Source organism: Ranitomeya variabilis, chromosome 2 (genome assembly GCF_051348905.1).
Source record: "Ranitomeya variabilis isolate aRanVar5 chromosome 2, aRanVar5.hap1, whole genome shotgun sequence".
Classification (NCBI taxonomy): domain Eukaryota; kingdom Metazoa; phylum Chordata; class Amphibia; order Anura; family Dendrobatidae; genus Ranitomeya; species Ranitomeya variabilis.
The window spans coordinates 259,066,844-259,092,770 of NC_135233.1; the positions used below are offsets into that span (position 1 = coordinate 259,066,844).

Genomic DNA, 25,927 nt, shown 5'->3' on the forward strand with positions numbered 1-25,927 from the left:
GAGATACCTGACCAGTCCGTTGATGTCCCTGGCTGGCTTCTCCTCGCCTTACTCCACTTTACTGACTGATGGCTTATACTTTCACATAGAGACCTACTAAGTTTTTACTCACACATGTACAACATTGTATGTGGAATTTGCAAAAATAAAAATAAATGGCATTTTCTATTGGAGGTCATGTTGCAGAGACATTCTCCCTTGATGTTCCTTCTAGGGGAGAATGTTCTGCCATATGAAGGTACCATACAATAAGGCAGAGGGAGCAAGGCTCTGTAGTATGAAACTGTGATCTATATCCAAAATTGGGGGTTTCTGTTAGCCCCCAACCATCCAAAAGAGTTGCCAAGTGTAAACCAGGGAGTTAATTCTGTCTCTTAAGATGGGAACAGTGTTTTGAAGAATACAATGAAGCAAGGACTTTAGAGGAGTTTCTGGTCAAAGGCCCCTCGCTCGCTAGAACAGTTGTCTGATATGTTTGTCCGGCCGTGGTTTTAAAGGCATTATCACGTTCACTGATGACAGTAATTACTGACACGTCCGTATATAAGCTCCCTATAATGCTTCTCTCAGGATGTCTATTCAGCATTGCATGTTTGTTTTTTGTAAGATTAATTAAAAACATTATATCAGGCCCCTGTAATGACTAGGAAGGCCTAGAAAACAGTACATAGTTCCATGAAGATTGGAGACGTTCTACTACCATCTTCATGCAGATACATAACCGACTACTGAGTACATGGCAGAATGGAAGATGACTGCTCAGTGCTTATTGTATATCCACATGTGAGATCATCTTGTCTACAGATTATACTAAACAAGCTTTAAGTATTAAAGGGGCAGCACTACAAAAGATTTCTGGCTCATGTTTTGTGATACAGCTACTTCAGAGCCTCTTGATCACCACAACTGTCAATCCAAGATCGCCTGTGGTGACAGCTGTTTAACAAGATCTTTACACTGTAAGACTAGGGTGGTACTTTGTATTCCCTCTACCATTGTGCACACAGGGCCAGTACAAATAATCTGTTCACCAGCTTCACATTGTTTGTCTGGCTGAGAATGAGAAATATGGATTCAGGGTTTTGGAATGTGCAGGAGTTAACCCTGCGCGCTGGTTGCAGCTTGTTCTATTAACATCTCCCAATCCCACAAAACGTTTTTTTTTTTTTTTGCTCTTCTCCAAACTTTTTTTTCTTCACAAACTTTCATGCCTCTTCCACTCCCCTCCCCACCCTCTCTCCCCCTCTTTTCCTGATCCCAGTGAAAGGAGGCTGAGCTTGCAGGATTTTGCCTTCTGATTTGCTGTCCCTGTTTGGGACTCACAGTCCTTGCATCTCCCTAAAAAGGTTTTTCACTCTGTAATCGTAGGACAAGGGGGCATCACTTCTCAAGACAACCCCAGTAGGACCAGACCAGAGAAGGGGACAGGACAGGAAGCAAGAGAAGGAGAGAGAGCTGGGGGTTTGCAGACACTTTAAAATTTGACTGCCCAGAAATTTCAGCTGCACTAAGCACCCCCCAAAATACTCCAAACCAATGGCTTTATAAAATACACCAGTCCTCCAGGGTTTCTGCCCTTTCTCTGATACTTAATTGCATTCCAAAATTTGCATTAAGGACCTCTGAATCCCAAAGAATTGGCCCCTCACGGTGGAGGTGATGAACATGGATACACATACAAGGTGGAAAAGATGGAGTTGGAGTAGAGACTTATCCTTCCTTGTTGCATTAAGCTTTATATGTTCACAGTGCCATGCAGGTAAGGAACCTTTTTTTCTCTTTGACCTGGAACAGATTTCCAGCAAGTCTCTACTTGAAAAGCATCACTCTGCTCAGGCAATGGGACATGCAGAAGTCAAAGCTTCAATACTTTTTTCCCCCCATTTGATGGTTTAACAGAGTTTATATCTGGAGCCTATTTGCCAGGACAATGTAAGGGTAAAAGCATCTGAGATCAGGATTGTCTGTCCTCTCCATCCATCTCCATTACTTTCTGCTTTCTTCTCCGATATTTCTTATTCTTCCTCCACTGCTCAGTGAAAACTTTCTGAAATGTAATTTTAGAAACTTCTGAAGACAACACACAAACTTGAAAACTGTTTTTTTTCTCTATGAAACTAGCAAAATTGCTCCACCTATAGTTTACTTGTGGAACTGCAGTGGATTCTTTTACATTTAGAGTTGAGATTTATTGAGTTTATGCAAGTTTTAGTCTTCTGTTCCAGTCTGAAATTGTAATATGTCTCTACATTTCATGCAATATTGTATTTTTTTTTAATGCTTTGTACTAAAAAAAACCAAACAAATCCGGGCATGTCTTAGAAAATGCATACACAGGGGGCAAGTCGAATGTGGTGGTAATATCATAAGAATAAGGGATATACTAGATGAACTATAGATGACTGATGCTCAATTGGACTTTTGAAGAAATTGGACAAGTGTGTTGTGTGTGCTGTTCACGATGCATAAATGCACGTACAAAACATGGGTGACCCTGGCTTCTCTGGGTATAATGTTATCGTAATAAAAGCTAATATACACTCGCTTATCAGCTTCACAACCCAACGTATACCTATCAGTCCCATTGTCAGCCATGGTATAACAATGAAAGCATTTTGCCGTTTTTGTGCAATGTCTGTTCCTGTTTGTTTGCTGTGAATTGGAAATAGGGGAATAAAGGCTTTCCAGCTGTTACGAGCCGTGCAATGTGCTGTGCTTGCTCCTGTAGATTATTAAAAAATGTATTATTGGTTTTCTACTGAACGTTCCACACGTTCGTCTGAAGACAACAATCAATTGCTAAAATATTGACAGAAACAAAATTATTCTCCCAGCGATGCAGGATGTTCCTGGATTTACTTTCCGTACAGAGTGAGTTGTCTAATTTCTACAGAAATGGTTTACTGTTCTAACATCTGAGAAGCCTGAAAGTGTGATATCAGTTCCCCAAAAAATATAAATATCTTTCCCAGAGTCCGAAGCAGTCAGTGGCTCAGATCGAAGCTTCTAGGCCCAGATGTAAAAACTGGACCGTTGCTGATGTCACCGCTGCGTTTGGTGCCAAGTCTACATAGTATGTTGGCTCCGGCTTTACACCCAATGATTAATCATGAAGGAATCGCCGGTTGCTTCATGGTGATCACTTTTAGTTATTGTGGTTAGAATTGCATAACATCTTCGATCTCCTGTAGCCAGCCGTATGACGTAGCAGCCGCTCGGTGGCAGCACGTGGTGCTGGACTGCAGCCAGGACATCACACCTGGTGGTGTGTTTTGGCCGGGCCGTATCATTGTCATTAGGTGGCAGCACCATGAATACGGGCTGCGATGTTACAATGCAATGGTCGCCTTACTGTGGCCATAGTCTAAATATGAAAGAAATGTGTCGTATCTGCTTCCCTTGATGGAAAGATTGTTTTTAAATTGTTATAGCACCCATATATAAGGAAGCAATGTATGCAAAGTTTAATCCCATACAGCCATCAGAAGTTGCAATATTAAGGGATTCTGCCTACAATAAGGATTTTATAACATGATTATCACAAGTAAAAAGGAAGGTAATAAAAGGAACAAATTTAAGGATGATGCTGTAGATCAGGGGTGGGGAACCTCAGGCCCCAGGGCCATTTACAGCCCTCAATGACCTTTTATCAGGCCCCCGAGCACATTCTCAGGGACCGCATTCGAGGGCAGGGAGGTGTATTTTGATTATAACCAGCTCATTAATTTCTTCTTGCTCTGTTAGCACACACATGCAGTGTTCACTACTGAACACTGAAGGGCATGCAATGAAAGATTACGTCCTGACACCAGGGCCAGAGTCAGGATGTACTTTGTGGGCGGAGTTTGTACGGCCCCCGAAGGATGGTATAAGTATCCAAATGGCTCTTGGCAGAAAAAAGATTTCCCACCCCTGGTGTAGATCACTGAAAACAACTTCTTCCTACTTCTCTATGTGAGACCTCCAGAGCAAAGCAATGACTGCTGCCTGGGGCTCGGGAGACTGGACGAATGAGCCAGTCACATAGCACTAATATACGACCCAGGGACATGGTCAATGCCATGATGACTGTGGACAGTGGTGTGAATCTCAGTGCAGTATCGGGGCCCAGCCACAAATAATTTCATTATAGGGGTACTGTGATGAGACTGCTCCCTGGGAGGTGGTTGCTGAATGTTGCTATACAGACAACGATATCCTAAAGTTGTGTTACATTGTACCCCATGTATAAGTGTATCTGATGGCGTGCTCCAGGGTCACGTGAACATCAGTATTAGCTCCCCCTGTGGGTGACATAAAATAATAAGTAATCTGGACTTGGCTCAGGGCCTATATTCAATCATATTCAGGCATTATGTTCATGCCTCCTTTTTTTCCTGCACTTTTGTAAAAACTGAAATATAACAGCACCGTGTAAATAAACCCTCAGTGTTAAATCACTGATTTATCCTAAAATGTCTGGGAAATAACTAATTGATGCTCATAACCACTAAGCAAATGATCCTAAACGCAGGAAAATGTTATGAGCTCTAAAAATCCTAGAACAATGCTGATGGGATTATAATCAGAACGATGTATACAGTATGTGCTCCCATAGTCCCCGAGGTTTAAAGGGAACCTGTCACCCCGTTTTTTCGGTATGAGATAAAAATACTGTTAAATAGGGCCTGAGCTGAGCATTACAATAGTGTAGTTTGTGGACCCCGATTCCCCACCTATGCTGCCGAAATACGTTACCGAAGTAGCCGTTTTCGCCTGTCAATCAGGCTGGTCAGGTCAAAAGGGTGTGGTGTCCTCCCCCAGATCTTGCGTAGTTTTCCGTTGGTGGCGTAGTGGTGTGCGCATGTCCAAGGTCCAGAATCCTCTGCCAGGGGATTTCAAAGAGCGCGGTGTCCGTTATTGCATTGGTGATCGGTGGGCGCGGCCATCTTCCTTTGGCCGCGCGTGCGCAGAAGCGGCGCTGTGCTGGCCGCGACGCTCTGCTGGCCGCGGCTTCAGGAAAATGGCCGCCGCGATATCCATCTGCGCACGCGCGGCATCCCGCGGCCATTTTCCTGAAGCCGCGGCCAGCAGAGCGTCGCGGCCAGCACAGCGCCGCTTCTGCGCACGCGCGGCCAAAGGAAGATGGCCGCGCCCACCGATCACCAATGCAATAACGGACACCGCGCTCTTTGAAATCCCCTGGCAGAGGATTCTGGACCTTGGACATGCGCACACCACTACGCCACCAACGGAAAACTACGCAAGATCTGGGGGAGGACACCACACCCTTTTGACCTGACCAGCCTGATTGACAGGCGAAAACGACTACTTCGGTAACGTATTTCGGCAGCATAGGTGGGGAATCGGGGTACACAAACTACACTATTGTAATGCTCAGCTCAGGCCCTATTTAACAGTATTTTTATCTCATACCGAAAAAACGGGGTGACAGGTGCCCTTTAATTACACTCCAATTAGCAACTGTACCCCTACTTAAGCCCCATGATTATGCCATCAACCTAAACCACCTACTTTATGGCTTAAAGCTGTGTTCAGTAAAACCAGGTGTTGTATGAAGGAGCATAAAATCCACAGCAGCTCAGTGCTGCCCTATACACCTGCCTAGTTTGCCTATATGTTATATCGTGTTTTCAGTCTGGCTTTTCTTTAAGATGCAGCTGTAAAATGGATTAATGTATAATAGTATTACAGCTGATAATGATGACACGCTGTGTATATTATATGGAGTATTATCAATACTTTGTATCACTGCTGCCCCCATAGGCGGTTTTGGGAATGTTGTGCTTGAACTTTTAATTGTCTTTGTGTGAATCTGTTTCTTATTAAGCAAAACATCAAGGACAGAAAGAAAAAAAAAACCTTTTCAGGATATTTTAGTTGGTTGTAATGACCTGGCATAAAGATAATTGCATTTGTTCTCCAGACCAGGACCCAGTGTGCAGCTGTAAATGATTCGGTACAGGATGACATCATCAGTATGAAGGATGTGGGGACATGCGCCCAACATGAGCAATGATCATTTTTTAGGATCATGCAGCAACAATCTGATCCTTTCATTCATCACTCTGATGGATGGCTCATATAAATCTCAGTACAGACCAATAGCAACTGATTTCAGGCTGTTTCTAATTATTCCAACTTGGTGGTTGAAGTCTGATTGGTTGCTACAGATAGTGTCACTTTTTTTTTGTTCCATGAACTATTAAAGTTTTGTGTTGTTTTGTATTTATGGAGTATCTATAGGTCCAAGCTCATGCAAGACCTCATCAGATCAGTTTTTGTGATTCCGGTAGTTTTCGTTATGGTTCATGCATTCTGTATTTATTTGACTTTTTTAAACCCGACCTTCTAGTAGGAAAGATGGCACTTGAGAACAGCATTTGTATCCAAGGGATAGTGTGACTTTGGTGGATGTTGTCTTGTTCTTTTGTGTCGATGCTCCTAATATAACATAGATATCACATTTAGGCTTTTGCAGTGCAGGTGGCAGACCCACTTGGTTACTTTTTGGTTAGAGACAAGGGATAAGTCAAATTAAATAACCCTTTTTAATCATCATGTGTTTCTGACTTGGCCCCTGGAGTATTTAGCATTAATGGTGGCTTTGTTCTTCTCGTGTCCCTGGTGTAAAGGATTATGAAGCTCACAACCTTCTGTTTAGAATCATCGCTGTTTGGTAAATATTACACCAAAGCAACCACTGAACCCCCCATATGTTTTAGGGGTTTGGCAAGCATATGGGCGCATTCTTTTGCATGGAAGGAACACATATGTGGCCAATTTGAAGTTCCCATTTTTACTATACATCAAACTTATGGAACATATGTTTCCGATCTCCCAAGTGTTGAGGATGTGTCTATTAAATGAAACTACTTAGAAGACTTCTTTCAAGAATGAGGAGCCCTGCCAGTTTGTTTCGTTTCTTTTCTCGTCCCTCGATTCCTCTTTTATCATGTGTCAAATTCCCATCACGTTTCCTGCCATTTCATGTTTAATTTTAGCATTTTGTGATGGAATCAATGGTACAATGACTGTGCTGAAACCATTAGGTGATGAGTTTCTAAAAATTGAAACTTAAAGTAGTAAAACACAAGTCTGTTCTATTTACAGCTGGAGATTGGGTGGTCTGCCACTATGCCCCATTGTCATGGGATAATTGTAGCTGCTCCCCTACCACCTGTCCTCTAATTCCTCCTTTGAATGACGTCACTACATTTTTTTACATATTTTGGAATAATAATGTCAATCAGCTTCTTATTTGCTACATAGATTTGTTCTTACATGAAATCTCGCTGAAAACGTACAGTTTTAGTGTCCTGGCATGTTAAGGGTGAGACTACTGACTTGATTTCAGGTTGTGGAGAAACATTTTGTAGTCCTTTTTGCTTATTTTTAGGGGGCAGTCTATTTTGTGACCTTACTTGAAGTACCTGCCACTCATGTAAGGAAGGAAAGGAAATTCAGGAAGATAGATGGAAGCTGGAAGGTCACAGGGAATTTTAAAGGGCACGACCCTCTTTAGGGTGATTATCATTATTTGTTGTTTTTTGTTTTGTTTCAGAAGCTACTACAGGTGAAAAGTGTATTTTAATTACTTTGCAAGTATCCTAAAAATGCACCTGCCCTCTGTGCTGGCTAAGTTTGATCATTGGTAACCTGAATGGTCACAATCTGAAGACTGCACGCCCGTGGCTGGGTTCTGCCATAGCTAGGCTTGTAGAGATTGGCAGCAACCCGCTAGTGGATAAACACACACTTATGTTTGCGTTACATCCTAGGCTGCTGTTCTATCATCTGCGCTTTTCTCATTTACCAAATATTGTCCATTTCTAGTGCTCACCGGTCTATTTCATCTGTTGCCTTTGTCAGTCATCTCAACAAGAGTTTAGAGATGAGAGAGAATTGGGGGTGTCTGATTAGTGTCGCACACGAAGATCCACAGCACCGGACCGTCAATGAGCAGTAACCCACTTATTTATTTAACCAGAAGCCTTTTGATGTGAATGGGGCAGAAAATATTTTATTTATAGCAAATAGAGATGCATATAGAGAACGGGTACGCTCCGCATAAATGAAGCGACTGCTCTGAGGGCGACAGAAATTGTTTATGTTCTTTGAACCTTTCTCTGGAAATGTTACACTCACTTCTCACTTTCTTATGTCTCCTATATCCAATTCTGTGTGATGTAGTTCAAAGTCTCTGACTCTCCTAGATGTGGAGCGCTGCAGGTCTGTGCAGCCCCTGATATATGTTAAGTCTTCCGATGGAGTATGGAAATTCTGTGCTTAAAATGGATATTTCTATACAGGTGATATCTGCAGGAAATATTGCCTTCTTTTATTTTGTACTGTTCTATGTTTTGAACCTGCAAACAAGGATAAAGCGGTAACACCCATGTCAGGCATCCCTGGGTTCCCACAGGGGATAGCATAAAACCCTTGGCCCTTCTGTCCCGGATGGGGTGAACCATCGCTAGAGGATAGGGGCGGAGTGTCCTACTTTGACCTCTTCTTCTTGTTTTTGGCTCTTTTATTATAATTTCACCCTTGCATTGTGCACGATTGTCCTTCCAGAAAACAATGTAAAACCTTGCAATAATTTGGAATATATAGATCAATTCTGAAATCTTAAAAAAAAGGTGGAAAGATGAGCCTATGATAAACTTTTTTTATCACTTAGGTCTCCCTTTTTTTCAATATCTGTCATTTACCATACAATTGATAGTGAAGGGAAAGTAATTTATAAGGAACAGGTGTAAGAAAATAAAGAAAAAAGAGTCATAATGTTAGTCACATGAGTTGCATGTGTATTTCCCTTGTACAGTAATTGCAGCCATATGTATGTCCGTGCTTTAAACTATTGGTTGAATTGCATAGCACCAATCATCCATCTCTCAGGCCCCCGGGGCCCCTGCCTGTGCAGGAATTTGGGGCGGATTGACCATGGGATGGGCATTGGGTTAGAAAGAGCATGAAGACAGCGGGTACAACTTTACGATTACTTTCTGCCAGTGAATGGGAGGATCACTTGTGTGAAAGAAGATTCTTTTTCACAATCTTCCATTAACATAATGATTTTAGTGAGGCTTTGCTCTCTGGAAAGATAACAATTGATATTTTGGAAATTGATTTTTGTGATCCATGTGAATTATCAGCACATCGGTTGATGTTTGTGTGTTTGTGTCCATGTATATTGCTCTGACTCTTGGCCATCATAGAAACATCCCCAATTTTGACTAGTAACCTTCTCTCAGAAAAGAAGCTGTTTTGTAAAATATTAAGAAGTGATGTCTCTGTGGATTTCTCATCGTAAAGCTTCCCTTCTCCTGCTCTGACACAGTGACACGGGGGAATCCTGTCCATTCCCAACAAATATATCATTGTCTGCCTCTGCCCTTGTTTGTTTGTACCACAGTGTAATTTAAGTGGACAGAAAATGCAGATAGAGACATGGCATTTGACAGCTGTGGGATATTTAGGCTTTAAAGCGTGCTATTTGCAGTGTCTGCAGACTTGCCAGTCTTCATTTAGACCCAGCGAAAACCTTGTACACAGTCTGTGGTCATCACTCTACGGAGTTTATTTCACCATTCCCGAGAGTAAGAAAAGCAAATATCTCATCCAGTGCTTAAGCAAAGAAAAGGTTTTGAGAGAAAATAACCTGGATTTATTGGTATTATTAGTGAATCTTCTGGAGACATATATCTTGTCTGATAGTGACTTTTGCTTTAAGGGATCTAATGCGGGGGATCAATGATACTGGGGTATAATTAAGTGTCAGAGTAGTCCCATCTCGTCAGTTATCAGTAAAACACTTTGGGATCCGCAGATGTCTCAGTTTGGACGGTGCATGATGTTAGAAGCAGTAGCACAACCCTTATTTTCTGATTAAAAGTATGTGATCGTCACTGGGTACCAGGGTCCGATAGAATTGTCTGCCTTTCAGAGATTATTCCCATAGTCCTAAATCAGACAGGCTGACGTCACTTCAAAAAATCATTAACTCACATATTCATTTGTGAAAGCATCACAAAGAAAAAACGAAGTGAAGAGAGTGGGGTAATGTTAAAAGGTACGGTAATATGTTTATTAACAATAATTAAAACAGTACACTACAGTACACCAAACGGTGGAGAAAAGAAGGCAGGGGGGGGAGAGGTTTTCCCACCAGACAAAATTAGGGGAAACGGACCTGCACCATACCACTAGGGGTTACCAAAGTGGAATTAACCCCAAAATATCACGTATAGTTGAATAGATGGTGATATAAAGGTAAAGGGCGGCACAAATAGGCACACAATACTCATATATAATTGTCCATTAAAATTTAACCAGTATATTACCAATGTAGGGAGTATCCCATATAGGTGGTATTTTACTAGCTCAGTGAGTGTATATATATATATCCAGTAGTGCAAAATACATTGCTAACACACTAGAAAGTAAACCCACTATAGACAATCTGCTAAAGGAAAGTTCCTACGAATGGTTAATTGACCTGTGATGTGGATGGAAATACAATAGTGCCTGACGCGGGTGGTAGCGAGCAGGTGCGGATCCCCGGCCCCTAATTAAGTGTCAGAGTAGTCCCATCTCGTCAGTTATCAGTAAAACACTTTGGGATCCGCAGATGTCTCAGTTTGGACGGTGCATGATGTTAGAAGCAGTAGCACAATGACCCTTAGGAGACAAAAAGCTACGAAATGTCGATAAAGAAGTTACCGTAAATGAGCTGGCATCTTTCATATCTAGCCAATGGACAAGTTCAGATGACTACAGGTCACTCTCTTCTGCCCATACTGACATTTTCATTTTCCAGCTCTCTAGTCTTGTCATCCTGTGAGTTTATGGCTCCACCTGTTACTTATGTGGTCATATAAGCAGGTTGGAGACTAATCCCATGTTTACAAGCATTTAAGTCACTTGACAAATTAAGATCTTTTCATGACAAATTTCTAATTGCACATTCATTTAATTAGCTGCAATTAACTCTGTGGTTAAAGTGCTTCACAGCGAATCTCCTACAAGGATTTATTATTTTCTGATTAAAAGTATGTGATCGTCACTGGGTACCAGGGTCTGATAGAATTGTCTGCCTTTCAGAGATGTTGTAATCCAGGCTAGCAGCCAGCCCAGGTCTATAAAGGTGCACTGAGCCATTCCAGATCAGTGTCATGTTGGTTTCATACAGCAAGGAAATGTCATGGTATAGGACATGGATCATGTCCTGCTCTCTCAGGGTTAATATTGCTGGCCTCTCTTTGGATCTGGGAGGGGTATTTATACACACTCCAGACTAGAATTCCCTGTCAGCTATACTTTCGTTTAGTCTATGTGTCTGACCCCTTGAGTGTGTGCTTGATTTGCAGTTGCTTGTTTTGCGCTCCATGCGTTACTCTGCTTGTTTGTTCTGTTGGTTTTCTGACCTTCGGCTCCCTTTCTGACTATCCCTCCGCCTCTCCCTTCGGTTACCTCATTATCTCCTGGTTTTGATCTTGGCATGGTTAACTACTCTCTAGTGTATATCATCTGGCGTCGGCCACCACCTCCTACCCTGTCCTGTGGTTCAGGTCCTGTTTGCTACCCGGTCAGTTACCCCCCGGGCTCTGCTTTCAGCTCCATTGCTGCGGCACACAGCTCTACCTGCAGCAGCAATACCCGGGAGAATGACAGGAAATTGAGCGTTGCTACATATTGAATGGAAGGGATTTGTGTAATGACGCACTATCTGTCAATGGTTTTGATGTCCATACAGCGACTCTATACTATGTAGTTAACGCACTAATGCAATGATGATTGTTTGCAACAATCCTGGGGGGTAATTTTTTATTCTGACCAGCTGACCTTAAACTTGTACTCCCATGCTTGTTATGGATTGAATTAATCTGGCCCTTTACCTGCTGCAAGCTGCTTTTCGTGCACTTTTTTTTTGCCAATTGCAAATGGCCATATCGGCAGAATCTGTGGCATTCTTTTTCAGGTTAACTCATTGTTCAAGTGGCATTTTCCAACTTTAGGTTGCATGCACTTGGAGTGAATCTACTCCTGAAATGCCTGAAGAAAATGTTAAAACATGCTTGGGAGACTCTTACTATTCATTTCTATCCATTTCTATTCATATTGCTGTTCGTATGTTCATTGTTTTGAGCATTTTTTTTTCACTATGCATTTTGAAAAACACCTGTTGGAAATAAAGGGCATGTCACTACTTTTGAAGCAGCTCCTGATGGGATACATTCCAAACTAGGAGCTCAATCAACAGGCTGCAAAAAATTCAAAAACACCCTGAAGAAGAACATTTCTTAAAGCGGTTTTCACTTGAAAAAAACAGCTACCGTATTTTTCCGACTATAAGACGCACTTTTTCCCCCCAAAAAAAGGGGGGAAAATGGGGGTGCGTCTTATAGTTGGAATACAGGCTTACCGGCAGTGGTGTGGCGGCGGCAGAGGTGCGGCGGCGGCAGAGGTGCGGGGATGAGGAGGCGCAGTGAGCGGTATGGCGTGAGCGGGGTCCCTTCCACAGGTGAGGTGACACAGCAGCCCGGTAAGCAGCAGAGCCGGGTGAATCATGTCATTATCGGTGGTGGCGGCCATCTTTCTGAGGCCGCGCGTGCGCAGATGGAGTTCTCTGCTTCCCGGGGGTTCAGGAAAATGGCCGCGGAAGGCCGCACGTGCGCAGATGGAGATCGCGGCGGCCACTTTCCTGAAGCCGAGTTAGCAGATTTAGATCTCGGCTTCACGAAAATGGCTGCCGCGATCTCCATCTGCGCACGCGTGGCCTCCCGCGGCCATTTTCCTGAAGCCCTCAGGAAGATGGCCGCCGCCACCGAGAAACCGGTAATTAACCCGGCTCTGCTGCACACATTGGAAACCGGGCCCCTGGGTCACCTCACCTGTGGAAGGGTCCCTGCTCACGCTATACCACTCTTTATCCCTGCACCTCTGCCATCGCCACACCACTGCTGCAACCCCCCATGAACACCAGGCCGTGGCGTTGCCCACCTAAGCAGGAAGGGACCCTGCTCAGGTGCACGCTGTACCGCATCACCCCACCTCTGCCGACACCATGCCTCCTGTGACTCTGCTCTGCCACCACCAGCCCTCAGGTAAGATACTGTAAATTCGGACAATAAAACGGACCCCCATCTTATAAAAAATCTTTTTTTTCTGCAATTTTCACCCCAAATTTGGGGTGCGTCTTATGGTCTGGTGCGTCTTATAGTCCGAAAAATACGGTATATTCTTTGTTCTTCTGTGTTTCTCTAGCTGAATACGCGTACTTCGTACCCATACTTTCTCTTCCCGCTCTCTCTCTCTTTTCCTGAACATTGTATATTTGTCTTTCAAGCTATTTTTTTGTCATCAGTGACATTAGTGTGCAGCAGGTCTAGCCTGTAGGTAATCAGATAAGAAGAAGATGAAAACTTAGAGTAATTATTTTCATATCTAAAATAGGACATTTTACAGCTCGGCGCACATTTCACCTTCATGGTAATTTTTTGGCACTCATTGGAAAATTTAAAAGCTGGAAAATAAATTGCATAGCCTAAATCTAACAATCCAGGTATACACTTGTCTAGATTTATGACTGTGGAGTTATCACACCAGAAGTGGAAAATGCCTGAAAATTCACTTTCTTTTTAAATCTTGTTTGAACAATAGTTGTGAAGGGCGTACTCCTTCCTTAGTGACGTATACATGATGCAATATGTACAGTCTCCCCGTACAGTCCTGTCCCATCTCCGTAGCAAGAGGTTTGCCATCGACCTTGCAGACAGCCACTAGGTTGCTGTTAGCAATCTAGATACAATTCACATTAGATATAATCTGTAACTTGTAGAATAATTATAGACCACATACAAAGTATTAGTTGGTACTATCTTAGCACAAACTACATCAGTCTAATTTAGCTTTCTGGATCTGCCAAAAGAAAACAAAAAGGATATTGGTTATGCACCAGTGGTTGTTATACTGGTTGGTCATTTTATGAATATTAGGCTGGGAAATTCTCCATCCCTGATCTGAACGGCCTCATTCACAAGTGTGACCGTGTGATCAGATTCTTATGAATAAGTTCAGCTTGATCTCTTCAAGTGTTCACCATGTGCGGATCAGGATAAATGGAGGCCGGCTGACATCGGGTCTCCCCGTACAGTCCTGTCCCATCTCCGTAGCAAGAGGTTTATGTAATTGTGTCAGTGTGTTTTCAAGGGTCCTGAATCCTGCCAGTTTCAGTAAGGCAGTGTTTAGGTTTAGACCTTTATCTCAGGCATACAGGTGCTTCTCACAAAATTAGTATATCAAAAAGTTAATTTATTTCAGTTCTTCAATACAAAAAGTTAAACTCGTATATTATATAGAGTCATTACAGAGTGATCTATTTCACGTGTTTATTTCTGTTAATGTTGATGATTATGGCTTACCACCAATTAAAACCCAAAAGTCATTATCTCAGTAAATTAGAATACTTTGTAACACCAGCTTGAAAAATGATTTTAAAATCCAAAATGTTGGCCTACTGAAATGTATGTTCAGTAAATGCACTGAATACTTGTTCGGGGCTCCGTTTGCATCAATTACTGCATCAATGCGGCGTGGCATGGAATCGATCAGCCTGTGGCACTGCTGAGGTGTAATGGAAGCCCAGGTTGCTTTGATAGAAGTCTTCATCTCGTCTGCATTGTAGGGTCTGGTGTTTCCTCTTCCTCTTGACAATACTCCATAGATTCTCTATGGGGTTAAGGTCAAGTGAGTTTCCTAGCCAATCAAGCACAGTGATACTGTTGTTTGTTAACAGGTATTGGTACTTTTGTCAGTGTGGACAGATGCCAAGTCCTGCTGGTAAATGAAATTTCCATCTTCAAAAAGCTTGTCGGCAGAGGGAAGCATGAAGTGCTCTAAAATTTCCTGGTAGACGGCTGCACTGACTTTGGTCTTGATAAAACACAGTGGACCTACACCAGCAGATGACATGGCTCCCCAAACCATCACTGATTGTGGAAACTTCACACTAGACCTCCAGCAGCTTGGATTGTGGCCTCTCCACTCTTCCACCAGACTCTGGGACCTTGATTTCCAAATGAAATGCAAAATTTACTTTCATCTGAAAACAAAACCTTGGACCACTGAGCAACAGTCCAGTTCTTTTTCTCCTTGGCCCAGGTAAGATGCTTCTGGCGTTGTCTATTGGTCATGAGTGGCTTGACACAAGGAATGTGACACTTGTAGCCCATGTCCTGGATACGTCTGTGTGTGGTGGCTCTTGAAGCAATGACTCCAGCAGCAGTCCACTCCTTGTGAATCTCCCCCAAATGTTTGAATGGCCTTTTCTTAGCAATCCTTTCAAGTCTGTGGTTATCCTGGTTGCTTGTGCACCTTTTTCTACCACACTTTTTCCTTCCACTCAACTTTCCATTAATATGCTTGGATACAGCCAGCTTCTTTAGTAATGACCTTTTGTGGCTTATAGTCCATGAGCCGGGCCAGATATCGGTACCACCCGGAGTGACTAATTTTCTTTGGTATTTTTAGGTAGATGCATGTCTGTAGTTTATTTTTTGATATGATAGCCCTTACATATACGTAGCTTATTAACCCCTTCAGCCCTAGGCCTATTTGTACCCAAGTGCCTAAGCCAATCTGACCTGTGCCACTTCATGGGCTAATAACTTTGGAACGCTTTCACCTATCCAAGCCATTCTGAGATTGTTTTCTCGTGACATATTGTACTTCACGTCAGTGCTAAATGGGAGTCAATATATTTTACCTTTCTATATAAAAAAATGCTAAATATTCGGAAATTTTGGAAAAATCGGCAATTTTTTAACTTTGAAATTCTCTGCTTTTTACAAAAATACTGATACCCCCCATAATAGTTATTAATTTACACTCCCCACATGTTTACTTCATATTGGCATCATTTTGAAAATGAAACCTTATTGTTTTACGACGTAATAGGGCTTATAGTTTTATGCGCAATTTTTCACATTTACAGCAAAACCCACTTTTCAAAGGACCAAGTCACTTCTGAAGTCACTTTAAGGGGCTTACATAACAGAAACCACCCATAAATTACCCCATTTTGCAAACTACACCCCTCAAGCTGTTCAAAACTCATTTTTAAAAACTGTTAACCCTTTAGGTGTTCCACAGGAATTTTAGCAGAATGAAGGCGAAATTTCAAAATTTCATTTTTTTTCCAGATATTACATTGTAATCCAATTTTACCTGCAACCTAGCAAGGGTTAACGGCAAACCCAAACTTGGTTACCCTAATTCTGCAGTTTATAGAAACACCCCACATGTACTCGTAAACTAAAGTATGGGCACACAGCACAGCTCAACACTCAAAACCATATCTGGCTTCTGGCTAGAATGTCAGACCATGAGGATCAGACCACCAGCAGTTGGACTGGGTTCAACATAAAAATCCGCAGCGACATTGTAGTGGCCCAGGACACTGTAAGCTACCTGCCCACTATCAATGCTCCTGCAACAGCCATGTCCACTGTGAATGAAGTCTTGGAGCAAACACATGCCATCATGCAGACCCTGAAGCTTAACAGAATTGTGTGTGTGTTTGATCAAGCACTCTATGCCAAAGCTGCCGAGGTTATCTGGAAACAGGAGAAGTTCAAGAACATTATAATTAGAATGGGTGTCTTCCACACAATCTGTAATCTCCTCTCTATCATAGGGAACAGATTTCAGGATGCAGGCCTTAGAGATCTGTGTGTTGAATCCGGTGTAATCGCTGAAGGATCAGTGTCTGGAGTGATGGACGGCCGGAGGTACAACAGAGCAGTGAGACTACACAAGCTGGTCTATGAAGCACTTATGAGGCTTGCATGGAAAAACTTCCTTCCATGGCTAGAAGAAAACCATGCAAGGGACCTTCACCATCTGGATGAAACACTGAAGAACATCACAAACTTTCGCATCAGTGTGTCGCAGGGATCCTTCGAAAAGCTCTTGGATAATGAATCTTGCACACTTACCCTGAAGCTCTTTCAAGTTTATCTTGAGACCCTCAGAAATGAACAACTCTCAGCATTCTGGATGTCATACTTGGACATGGTCGAGACCATGCTGGCCCTGGTTCGAGCTTCAAGAGAAGGCAACTGGATGCTTCACCTAGGAGCAATCCGACAGATGATACCATGGTGTTTTGCCTATGACAAGGTCAACTATGCCCGATACCTAACCTATTACTATGCCACAATGTCTCGGCTGCCCATAGAACACCCAGAGGTCCATGAATACTTCATGCAAGGTGGCTTTTCGGTCCAGATCGGTAGCAAGAATCCTTTTGGACGAATTCCTGTGGACCAGACCATTGAAGAGACAATCAACAAAGACACCCAGACACCAGGGGGCACAAAAGGCTTCAGCCTCAAAGTTGGAGCTGTTTCCAGGTTCTACCTGACATCAGAGTACCGCAGTATGTACTTGAGGCAGCTGAGGGCCCTGGTAGGCCAACAATATACTGACTTCAGCCATTCAGACCTACAGGTGTCTAGGATTAGAAGAGATGAAGCCGATGTCCAATCTTTCGTTCAACTGCTGGAGACAGGTTGGGTGAACCCCTTCAACAAAGAGCATAATGGTGAACTTATCAGTTTGTCAACAGCGACTGTAGCACCACCAGATGTAGCCAAAGACCTTCAAGGGGCATACAGTATAGGAGAGGATGCATATCAAACATTCAAGGATGAGCGTTTGGGTACCGATAAGCCAACTACATTGTTTCATGACAAGATGACGAAGAACAAACTTAAAACGTTCTCTAACATCCAAATGAAGACACGCAGACAAGGTCTTGGCAAGGAGGTAATTTTGAAGGCTGACAGAAACCTATTTGGCCAGATGATACTTGTAGCTGAGAACAGAAAGCTACAAATGAGTGATGTCTTGACTCATCCCCTGGGTCCATTGCCATGGGCACTTGCCAATGGTGATGGGTCTATCCGCAAGACCAACAAGGCTGCCCTCGCAAGGGAGTTGGAGAGGAATGCTCGTCCTGCAGAAGTGATCCCCGAGCCCTCTGCAACCATCATTGATGGGATGAGCCTGGTTCAGAAACTGAAGGGAAACAATGCAACATTTGGCCAGCTAGCAGGCACAGCAATGAGTCGCGCTATCCATGAGGGTGCTAAGAGCAAGCGCATTGATATTGTCTTTGACGTCTACAAGGAGACATCCATCAAAGATACAGAAAGAGTCAACAGATATGAAGGCACAGGGATCCATTTCAAGAACATTCAACATGGGCACAACATCCAGCAGTGGAAAAAGCTTCTAAGTAGTTCCTCCAACAAGGCAAGTCTCATAAAGTTTCTGGTAGAAGAATGGAAGGCGAAACACCACAGGGAGAAGCTTGAGGAGAAGGAGCTGTATGTCACATGTGAGCAGCTCTGCTTTAAGATCACCAAAGAACAGTGGGAAGAGGCTGCTGACCTTAAGTCAAATCAAGAAGAAGCAGACACACGCCTCCTTCTCCATGCTCTTCATGCAGCAGAATCTGGTTACAAGTCGGTCATCATCACTTCGGAGGATACTGATGTCATGGTCCTGTGTCTGGGCATGTGCCACAAAATCCCATCCCACCTGTTCCAGAAATGCGGTACACAGAACCGGACAAGATTCCTGGATATCACCACTCTGAGCCGAACATTGGGAGGCAGCGTATGTGATTCATTGATTGGTATGCATGCATTTACAGGCTGTGACACCGTCAGTGCATTCGCTGGCCGTGGGAAGATGACGACACTCAAGCAGTTGAAGATGAACAAGACATACCAGGATGCCTTTCAGGAAGTTGGTCGTTCATGGGAAGTGTCTACCGAACTTTTTGAGAAGTTACAGGAAATCACCTGCCACATGTACCTGCCAACTACCCAAACAACTGAGGTAAACAGGCTCCGTTATCAGCTGTTCTGTGCCAGACGTGGAGTGGTAGAGTCAAGTCAACTCCCTCCTTGCCAGGACTGCCTTTTCATGCATGCACTGCGTGCAAACTACCAGGCTGCGATCTGGAGGAGAAGTCTGCAGAGCCAGCCATGGGTTGCAAACCCAACAGACTGCGGTTGGATGATAGATAACGACGGAAAGCTTGTTGTCAAGTGGATGCAAGGGGCACCAGCACCAGAAGCTATTATACAGCTACTGTCCTGCAAGTGTGTGCGGTCATGTGAACTTCCTCAGTGTACTTGCCTCAGCAATGGCCTGAAGTGCACAGACATGTGCAGATTACAGACATGCCAGAACAAGGGTACTGAAGACGAGCCAGTAGAACAACAGTCAGATTCAGAGTCCGATGTTGAAGATATTATGGAGTAATATATATATATATATATATATATATATATATATATATATATATATATATATATATATATATATATATATATGCACATGACATGTTCAGTGTGTATTTACATAACTTGGATTAAATTTTGTTACAAATACTACATCTAGTCACTCCGGGTGGTACCGATATCGTCATATTTGGTTCTTGGCTCATGCTAAAATTCCTGTGGAACACCTAAAGGGTTAACAGTTTTTAAAAATGAGTTTTGAACAGCTTGAGGGGTGTAGTTTGCAAAATGGGGTAATTTATGGGTGGTTTCTGTTATGTAAGCCCCTTAAAGTGACTTCAGAAGTGACTTGGTCCTTTGAAAAGTGGGTTTTGCTGTAAATGTGAAAAATTGCGCATAAAACTATAAGCCCTATTACGTCGTAAAACAATAAGGTTTCATTTTCAAAATGATGCCAATATGAAGTAAACATGTGGGGAGTGTAAATTAATAACTATTATGGGGGGTATCAGTATTTTTGTAAAAAGCAGAGAATTTCAAAGTTAAAAAATTGCCGATTTTTCCAAAATTTCCGAATATTTAGCATTTTTTTATATAGAAAGGTAAAATATATTGACTCCCATTTAGCACTGACGTGAAGTACAATATGTCACGAGAAAACAATCTCAGAATGGCTTGGATAGGTGAAAGCGTTCCAAAGTTATTAGCCCATGAAGTGGCACAGGTCAGATTGGCTTAAGCACTTGGGTACAAATAGGCCTAGGGCTGAAGGGGTTAATAAGCTACGTATATGTAAGGGCTATCATATCAAAAAATAAACTACAGACATGCATCTACCTAAAAATACCAAAGAGAATTAGTCACTCCGCTTGGTACCGATATCGTCAAATTTGGTTCTTGGCTCATGGACTATTACCCTCCTTATGGCTGTAAGCCATAATCATCAACATTAACAGAAATAAACAATTGAAATAGATCACTCTATTTGTAATGACTCTCTCTCTCTCTCTCTCTCTCTCTCTCTATATATATATATATATATACAGTTATATGAAAAAGTTTGGGCACCCCTATTAATCTTAAGCTTAATGTTTTATAAAAATTGTTTTTTTTTGCAACAGCTATTTCAGTTTCATATATCTAGTAACTGTTGGACACAGTAATGTTTCTGCCTTGAAATGAGGTTTATTGTACTAACAGAAAATTTGCAATCTGCATTCAAACAAAATTTGACAGGTGCATAAGTATGGGCACCCTTATCATTTTCTTGTTTTAAATACTCCTACCTACTTTTTACTGACTTACTAAAGCACTTTTTTTGGTTTTGTAACCTCATTGAGCTTTGAACTTCATAGCTAGGTGTATGCAATCATGAGAAAAGCTACTTAAAGTGGCCACTTGCAAGTTGTTCTCCTGTTTGAATCTTCTCTGAAGAGTGGCATCATGGGCTCCTCAAAACAGCTGTCAAATGATCTGAAAACAAAGATTATTCAACATAGTTGTTCAGAGGAAGGATACAAAAAGCTGTCTCAGAGATTTAACCTGTCAATTTCCACTGTGAGGAACATAGTAAGGAAATGGAAGAACACAGGTACAGTTCTTGTTAAGGCCAGAAGTGTCAGGCCAAGGAAAACATCAGAAAGGCAGAGAAGAAGAATGGTGAGATCAGTCAAGGACAATCCTCAGACCACCTCCAGAGAGTTTCAGCATCAACTTGCTGCAGATGGTGTCACTGTGCATCGGTCAACTATACAACGCACTGTGTTTTTTTGCCGCCATGCATAACGCCTTTTTGTATTACCAAACAACTCAATCTTGGTTTCATGAGTCCACAGGACCTTCTTCCAAAAAGAAATTGGCTTCTCCAAATGTGCTTTTGCATACCTCAGCCGACTGTTTGTGGCGTGCTTGCAGAAACGGCTTCTTTCGCATCACTCTCCCATACAGCTTCTCCTTGTATAAAAGTGCGTTGTATAGTTGACCCATGCACAGTGACACCATCTGCAGCAAGTTGATGCTGCAGATCTCTGGAAGTGGCCTGAGGATTGTCCTTGACTGATCTCACCATTCTTCTTCTCTGCCTTTCTGATGTTTTTCTTGGCCTGCCACTTCTGGCCTTAACAAGAACTGTACCTGTGTTCTTCCATTTCCTTACTATGTTCCTCACAGTGGAAATTGACAGGTTAAACCTCTGAGACAGCTTTTTGTATCCTTCCCCTGAACAACTATGTTGAATAATCTTTGTTTTCAGATCATTTGACAGCTGTTTTGAGGAGCCCATGATGCCACTCTTCAGAGGAGATTCAAACAGGAGAACAACTTGCAAGTGGCCACTTTAAGTGGCTTTTCTCATGATTGCATTCACCTAGCTATGAAGTTCAAAGCGCAATGAGGTTACAAAACCAAAAAAAGTGCTTTAGTAAGTCAGTAAAAAGTAGGTAGGAGTATTTAAAACAAGAAAATGATAAGGGTGCCCATACTTACGCACCTGTCAAATTTTGTTTGAATGCAGATTGCAAATTTTCTGTTAGTACAATAAACCTCATTTCAAGGCAGAAACATTACTGTGTCCAACAGTTATTAGATATATGAAACTGAAATAGCTGTTGCAAAAAAACACAATTTTTATAAAACATTAAGCTTAAGATTAATAGGGGTGCCCAAACTTTTTCATATAACTGTATATATATATATATATATATATATATATATATATATATATATATATATATATATATATATATATAAAGAGAGAGAGTCATTACAAATAGAGTGATCTATTTCAAGTGTTTATTTCTGTTAATGTTGTATATATGTATATAATATATATATATGAGTTTCACTTTTTGTATTGAAGAACTGAAATAAATTAACTTTTTGAATGTTTTCTGATTTTGTGACAAGCACCTGTATGTGTGCCCCCTTCTCTATGCTGGTGCACTTTTCTAATTGCCATTGCTATTTACCCCCCGCGTTTCGTACAGATTTATTTTTACTTCCTCCATTATAAAGATATGGTATTAATGACCAGACTGAATCTGAACTGGGGACAATAAGAGCACTATTCGGAATAAAGTATATTATTATTTTTTAATTGGATATCAACCAGATAACTTTTTTCTTTTTACCTTGGATAAACTCATTAAACGGAAAGGTCTAATTATTTGTAGTATTTGTGCTGTTTTCCTACTACAGACCGGCCAAAGGTATCCCGACTTGAACTTGACAACCTCATAGGCATATGTAAAGTTGTCGAGTTCAGGTCATGAAACCTGCAGCCAGTCCGTATTCAGACTGTGAAAAATGGATGTGTGAATCCAGTCCAGTGAAACGTATTATACGTAAGTGGGCTTTCCGTGTTTTCAACTGACTGTCACATGAACCTTATGTTACTCAATAGGGCTGGTCAGATGAGGTGTGTGTGAAAGAAAATTGCAGCATGCACTAGTATCTTCCACTTTGCAGATGAGACTCGACCCATAGAAGTCTGTAGGTGTGCAAACAAGACAGTTCACATAAAGATCAACTTTACTGCATCTTTTTTATTGATAAATTGCAAGTATTAACACTGAAAACTGCATTTGGTCCAAATGTTGTTATAGATGCTTGCACTGAATCCATAGAAAAGAATAGCCGCCCAACCGTCTGAACTTATGTGGTAAGGTAAGCTGTCATGTAAAATAATGCTATTGACCTGCAGATATGAGGTTAATGTGCATGCTAATAGTGTTCTCACACCATGTGGCGCTTGCACTAAGAGCTCATCGCTGCTTGGAGGAAATTAACTTTATTCCTCCTGGCAGCGATTGACTTCCAGTCATAGGGACGGCGCTGGCACGGTTTCAGATACCACTTTGGGCATATAGAGCTGTGGCCTCCGCCACTGACTGGCCACAAGTCAACTGCTGTCAGTCGATGGTGAATCCAGCCGAAAGGAATAAAGTTAATTTTGTGCTGAGACTCTCAGTACAGACTCAGTGTTGAGTCCTTGCAGTTCCATAGTTTTGTAATGTATGGATCCAAAAAGCCACCGTTTGCCGGCTGTCCTTACAGTTGGAATCTGTTTTATAACTTAGTAACGTGATTGTGGCACTGAATAGTTTGCTATGGTAATGTGTATTGGCAATACGGACCTCTGGCACCCAATATTGGATTTGTGTTGAGAAATGCAATCTCAGATAAGTTGGGTGGTTTGGGATTGGGTTGGGTGTCGACAGCATGGGCACTTGATTAAATACCCAACTTTGCACAAAAAGTTTTTTCGGCCTTTTTTCAACTGTTAATGTATAAAAATGGATGAACAAATGTCAATGCATCTGAAAATTGTGTTTTATTTTGTTTTTTTCTGTATGAAAAATGGTTGGTCTTTTATAGACTCATCTGAGCAACCCAGCCTAAGAATTTAGAGGAGAACCAGGGGTCCTAGTATTCATTGCCATCGACCTTGCAGACAGCCACTAGGTTGCTGTTAGCAATCTAGATACAATTCACATTAGATATAGTCTGTAACTTGTAGAATAATTGTAGACCACATACAAAATATTAGCTGGTAATACTTTAGCATAAGCTACATAAGTCTAATTTAGCTTTCTGGATCTGCCAAAAGAAAAAAAAAAGGATATTGGTTATGCACCAGTGGTTGTTATACTGGTTGGTCATTTTATGAATATTAGGCTGGGAAATTCTCCATCCCTGATCTGAACGGCCTCATTCACAAGTGTGACCGTGTGATCAGATTCTTATGAATAAGTTCAGCTTGATCTCTTCAAATGTTCACCATGTGCGGACCAGGATAAATGGAGGCCGGCTGACATTGGGTCTCCCCGTGGGAGAGAAATCAAAGTGTTTTCTTACATCAAGAGTCTCTTTCTTTTATATTAAGGCATTTCAGCTGTGAGGCTAAAGATTGAGCACACAAGATTATCATTTTAATGTATTTCAGGGTGTTTTTGATAAAATATGTTTTTTACCAATTTTATTTCATAACCAAGCCTGATAGCAATCTCGATTGTTCAGATCAGTAAGAACATAGGTATCAGATCAGTACGAGCATATGTAAAATCTAGTCTGAATTAACCTGGAAATGCAGTTATGTCACTGCCTTCCTGAATCTTCAATGGCTGCTTCTGGTTGTCACACTTAGGCCGAGGTCAGACTAGCGTTATGGCATTCGATGCGAGAGCATGGGATGCGATATGCTAATGACCCTCGGCTCCTGCTCTGTTGCGAGCGGGAGCCAAGTGTCATGCGCCTGTGCTCCGAGCCTCTCGCACAGCTGTGGAGGAGGCGGAGAAAATACTTTCTCCATTTCCTCCATTGCCGGGGTCAGTGTATATCGCACATCACTCAGATGATATCTTAGTGTTGTGCGTTGTATCATTCACGCCCATAGGCTTATATGGGTGTGAGTGAGCCGAGACTCAGCCGAGTGTTGGTGACAATCACAGTATGCTGCAATTTCACTCGCACGTTGAAAACGGCCAAGAAAAAAAAAAATGCTGATGTGAGCTGCCCCATAGATGAATACTGGTCCCTTTTTATCGCATAGCACTCGTCCGTATTCATCGCTAGTGTGACCCTGGCCTTACAGTACACTCATATCAGGACAGTCGTAGAGGAAAAAACCACACTGGCATTCAGTATAGTATAGGTCTAACAAGTAGGTCACCTATTCTAGTGCTAGAACTGTTATGTAGTCACTGGATAATCACTGATATCCTGGAGGTTTGCACAGTCCCATGACAGAAAAACTTTACTACCGTAATTTAGTCCAGTGTGATAATTTATGTTCTGTCTGTGTTGTGGTTGCCAATCATTTATACCCAAACTAATCATGTAATTTATAGGACAACAACAATATTTTTTGGTTACGGATTACATTTACTGGCTTGTGGTTGTATCTCACTGCTTTTAATGTAACCAGGACCAGTGGATTCCCATCTAGAGTGAGTTCCTAGAAAGCCTGGATCATCCTGGATGAATGTGAGTCGGCATTTCCTGCTGCACGTCTCTGATGGCTGGCCCAGCTCCAGGTTTATGTAGACCCCTGGATCATGTCACAGTAGTCTTCTGGTCCCTCTCAGACCCTTATGCTATATACACACACATTTTTTTTTTGAGACCATCAAAAAACTACTTGTGGTTCAGATTGAAAAAGCTTCAAGAAATTATCCTTCTTGGGACGTTTTTGGAGAAGTTTTTCCTACAGAGGTTTTGGGAGAGTTTTTACCTGAAGTTATGGTTTGAAAATGCCTACTGCTTGATCTTGTGCTGATGACATCTCCAAGGCAGCCCATGGTGATTGTCACCACAATTTGCTGAGCAGCCCCAACCAGGCGTACAGCTGACCTCTGCATTACTGGGTGTTAGTAAAGCAGGGGTCCTGTCGGCATTTGGTCAGTTATGTCATGTGCTGAACCTAGTCCTTACCTTCACTAGAGGTCGGCCTCAGGTTTCCTGTCTTGATCTTGTTCTGGACTATCACCAGTCTAATATTTCCTGCTGCATTTTGTCATTTTCCTTTGATCGCTTTAAAGCCTAACCAACACCATATTCATTTAGCTTTTTGCCTGTCATAAGCCTCATGGTTGCCTTCATGCATTAGTTTG

The 25,927-nt window shown here is 42.1% G+C and overlaps 1 protein-coding gene across 2 annotated transcripts in view; it reads left to right on the plus strand.

Annotated features, from left to right (window-relative positions):
- Window positions 1-1,316: 1,316 nt before the first annotated feature.
- The window catches only part of COL5A1 (collagen type V alpha 1 chain), a 251,738-nt gene continuing 227,127 nt past the window's right edge, over window positions 1,317-25,927 (plus strand). Inside the window, exon 1 of one of the 2 annotated variants that reach the window (XM_077284776.1) lies at window positions 1,317-1,759. In XM_077284776.1, the coding sequence (XP_077140891.1) occupies window positions 1,660-1,759 (100 nt within the window). In that variant the 5' untranslated portion in view covers window positions 1,317-1,659. The remainder of the gene's footprint in view (window positions 1,760-25,927) is intronic. The other variant, XM_077284775.1, reaches the window with a different exon arrangement.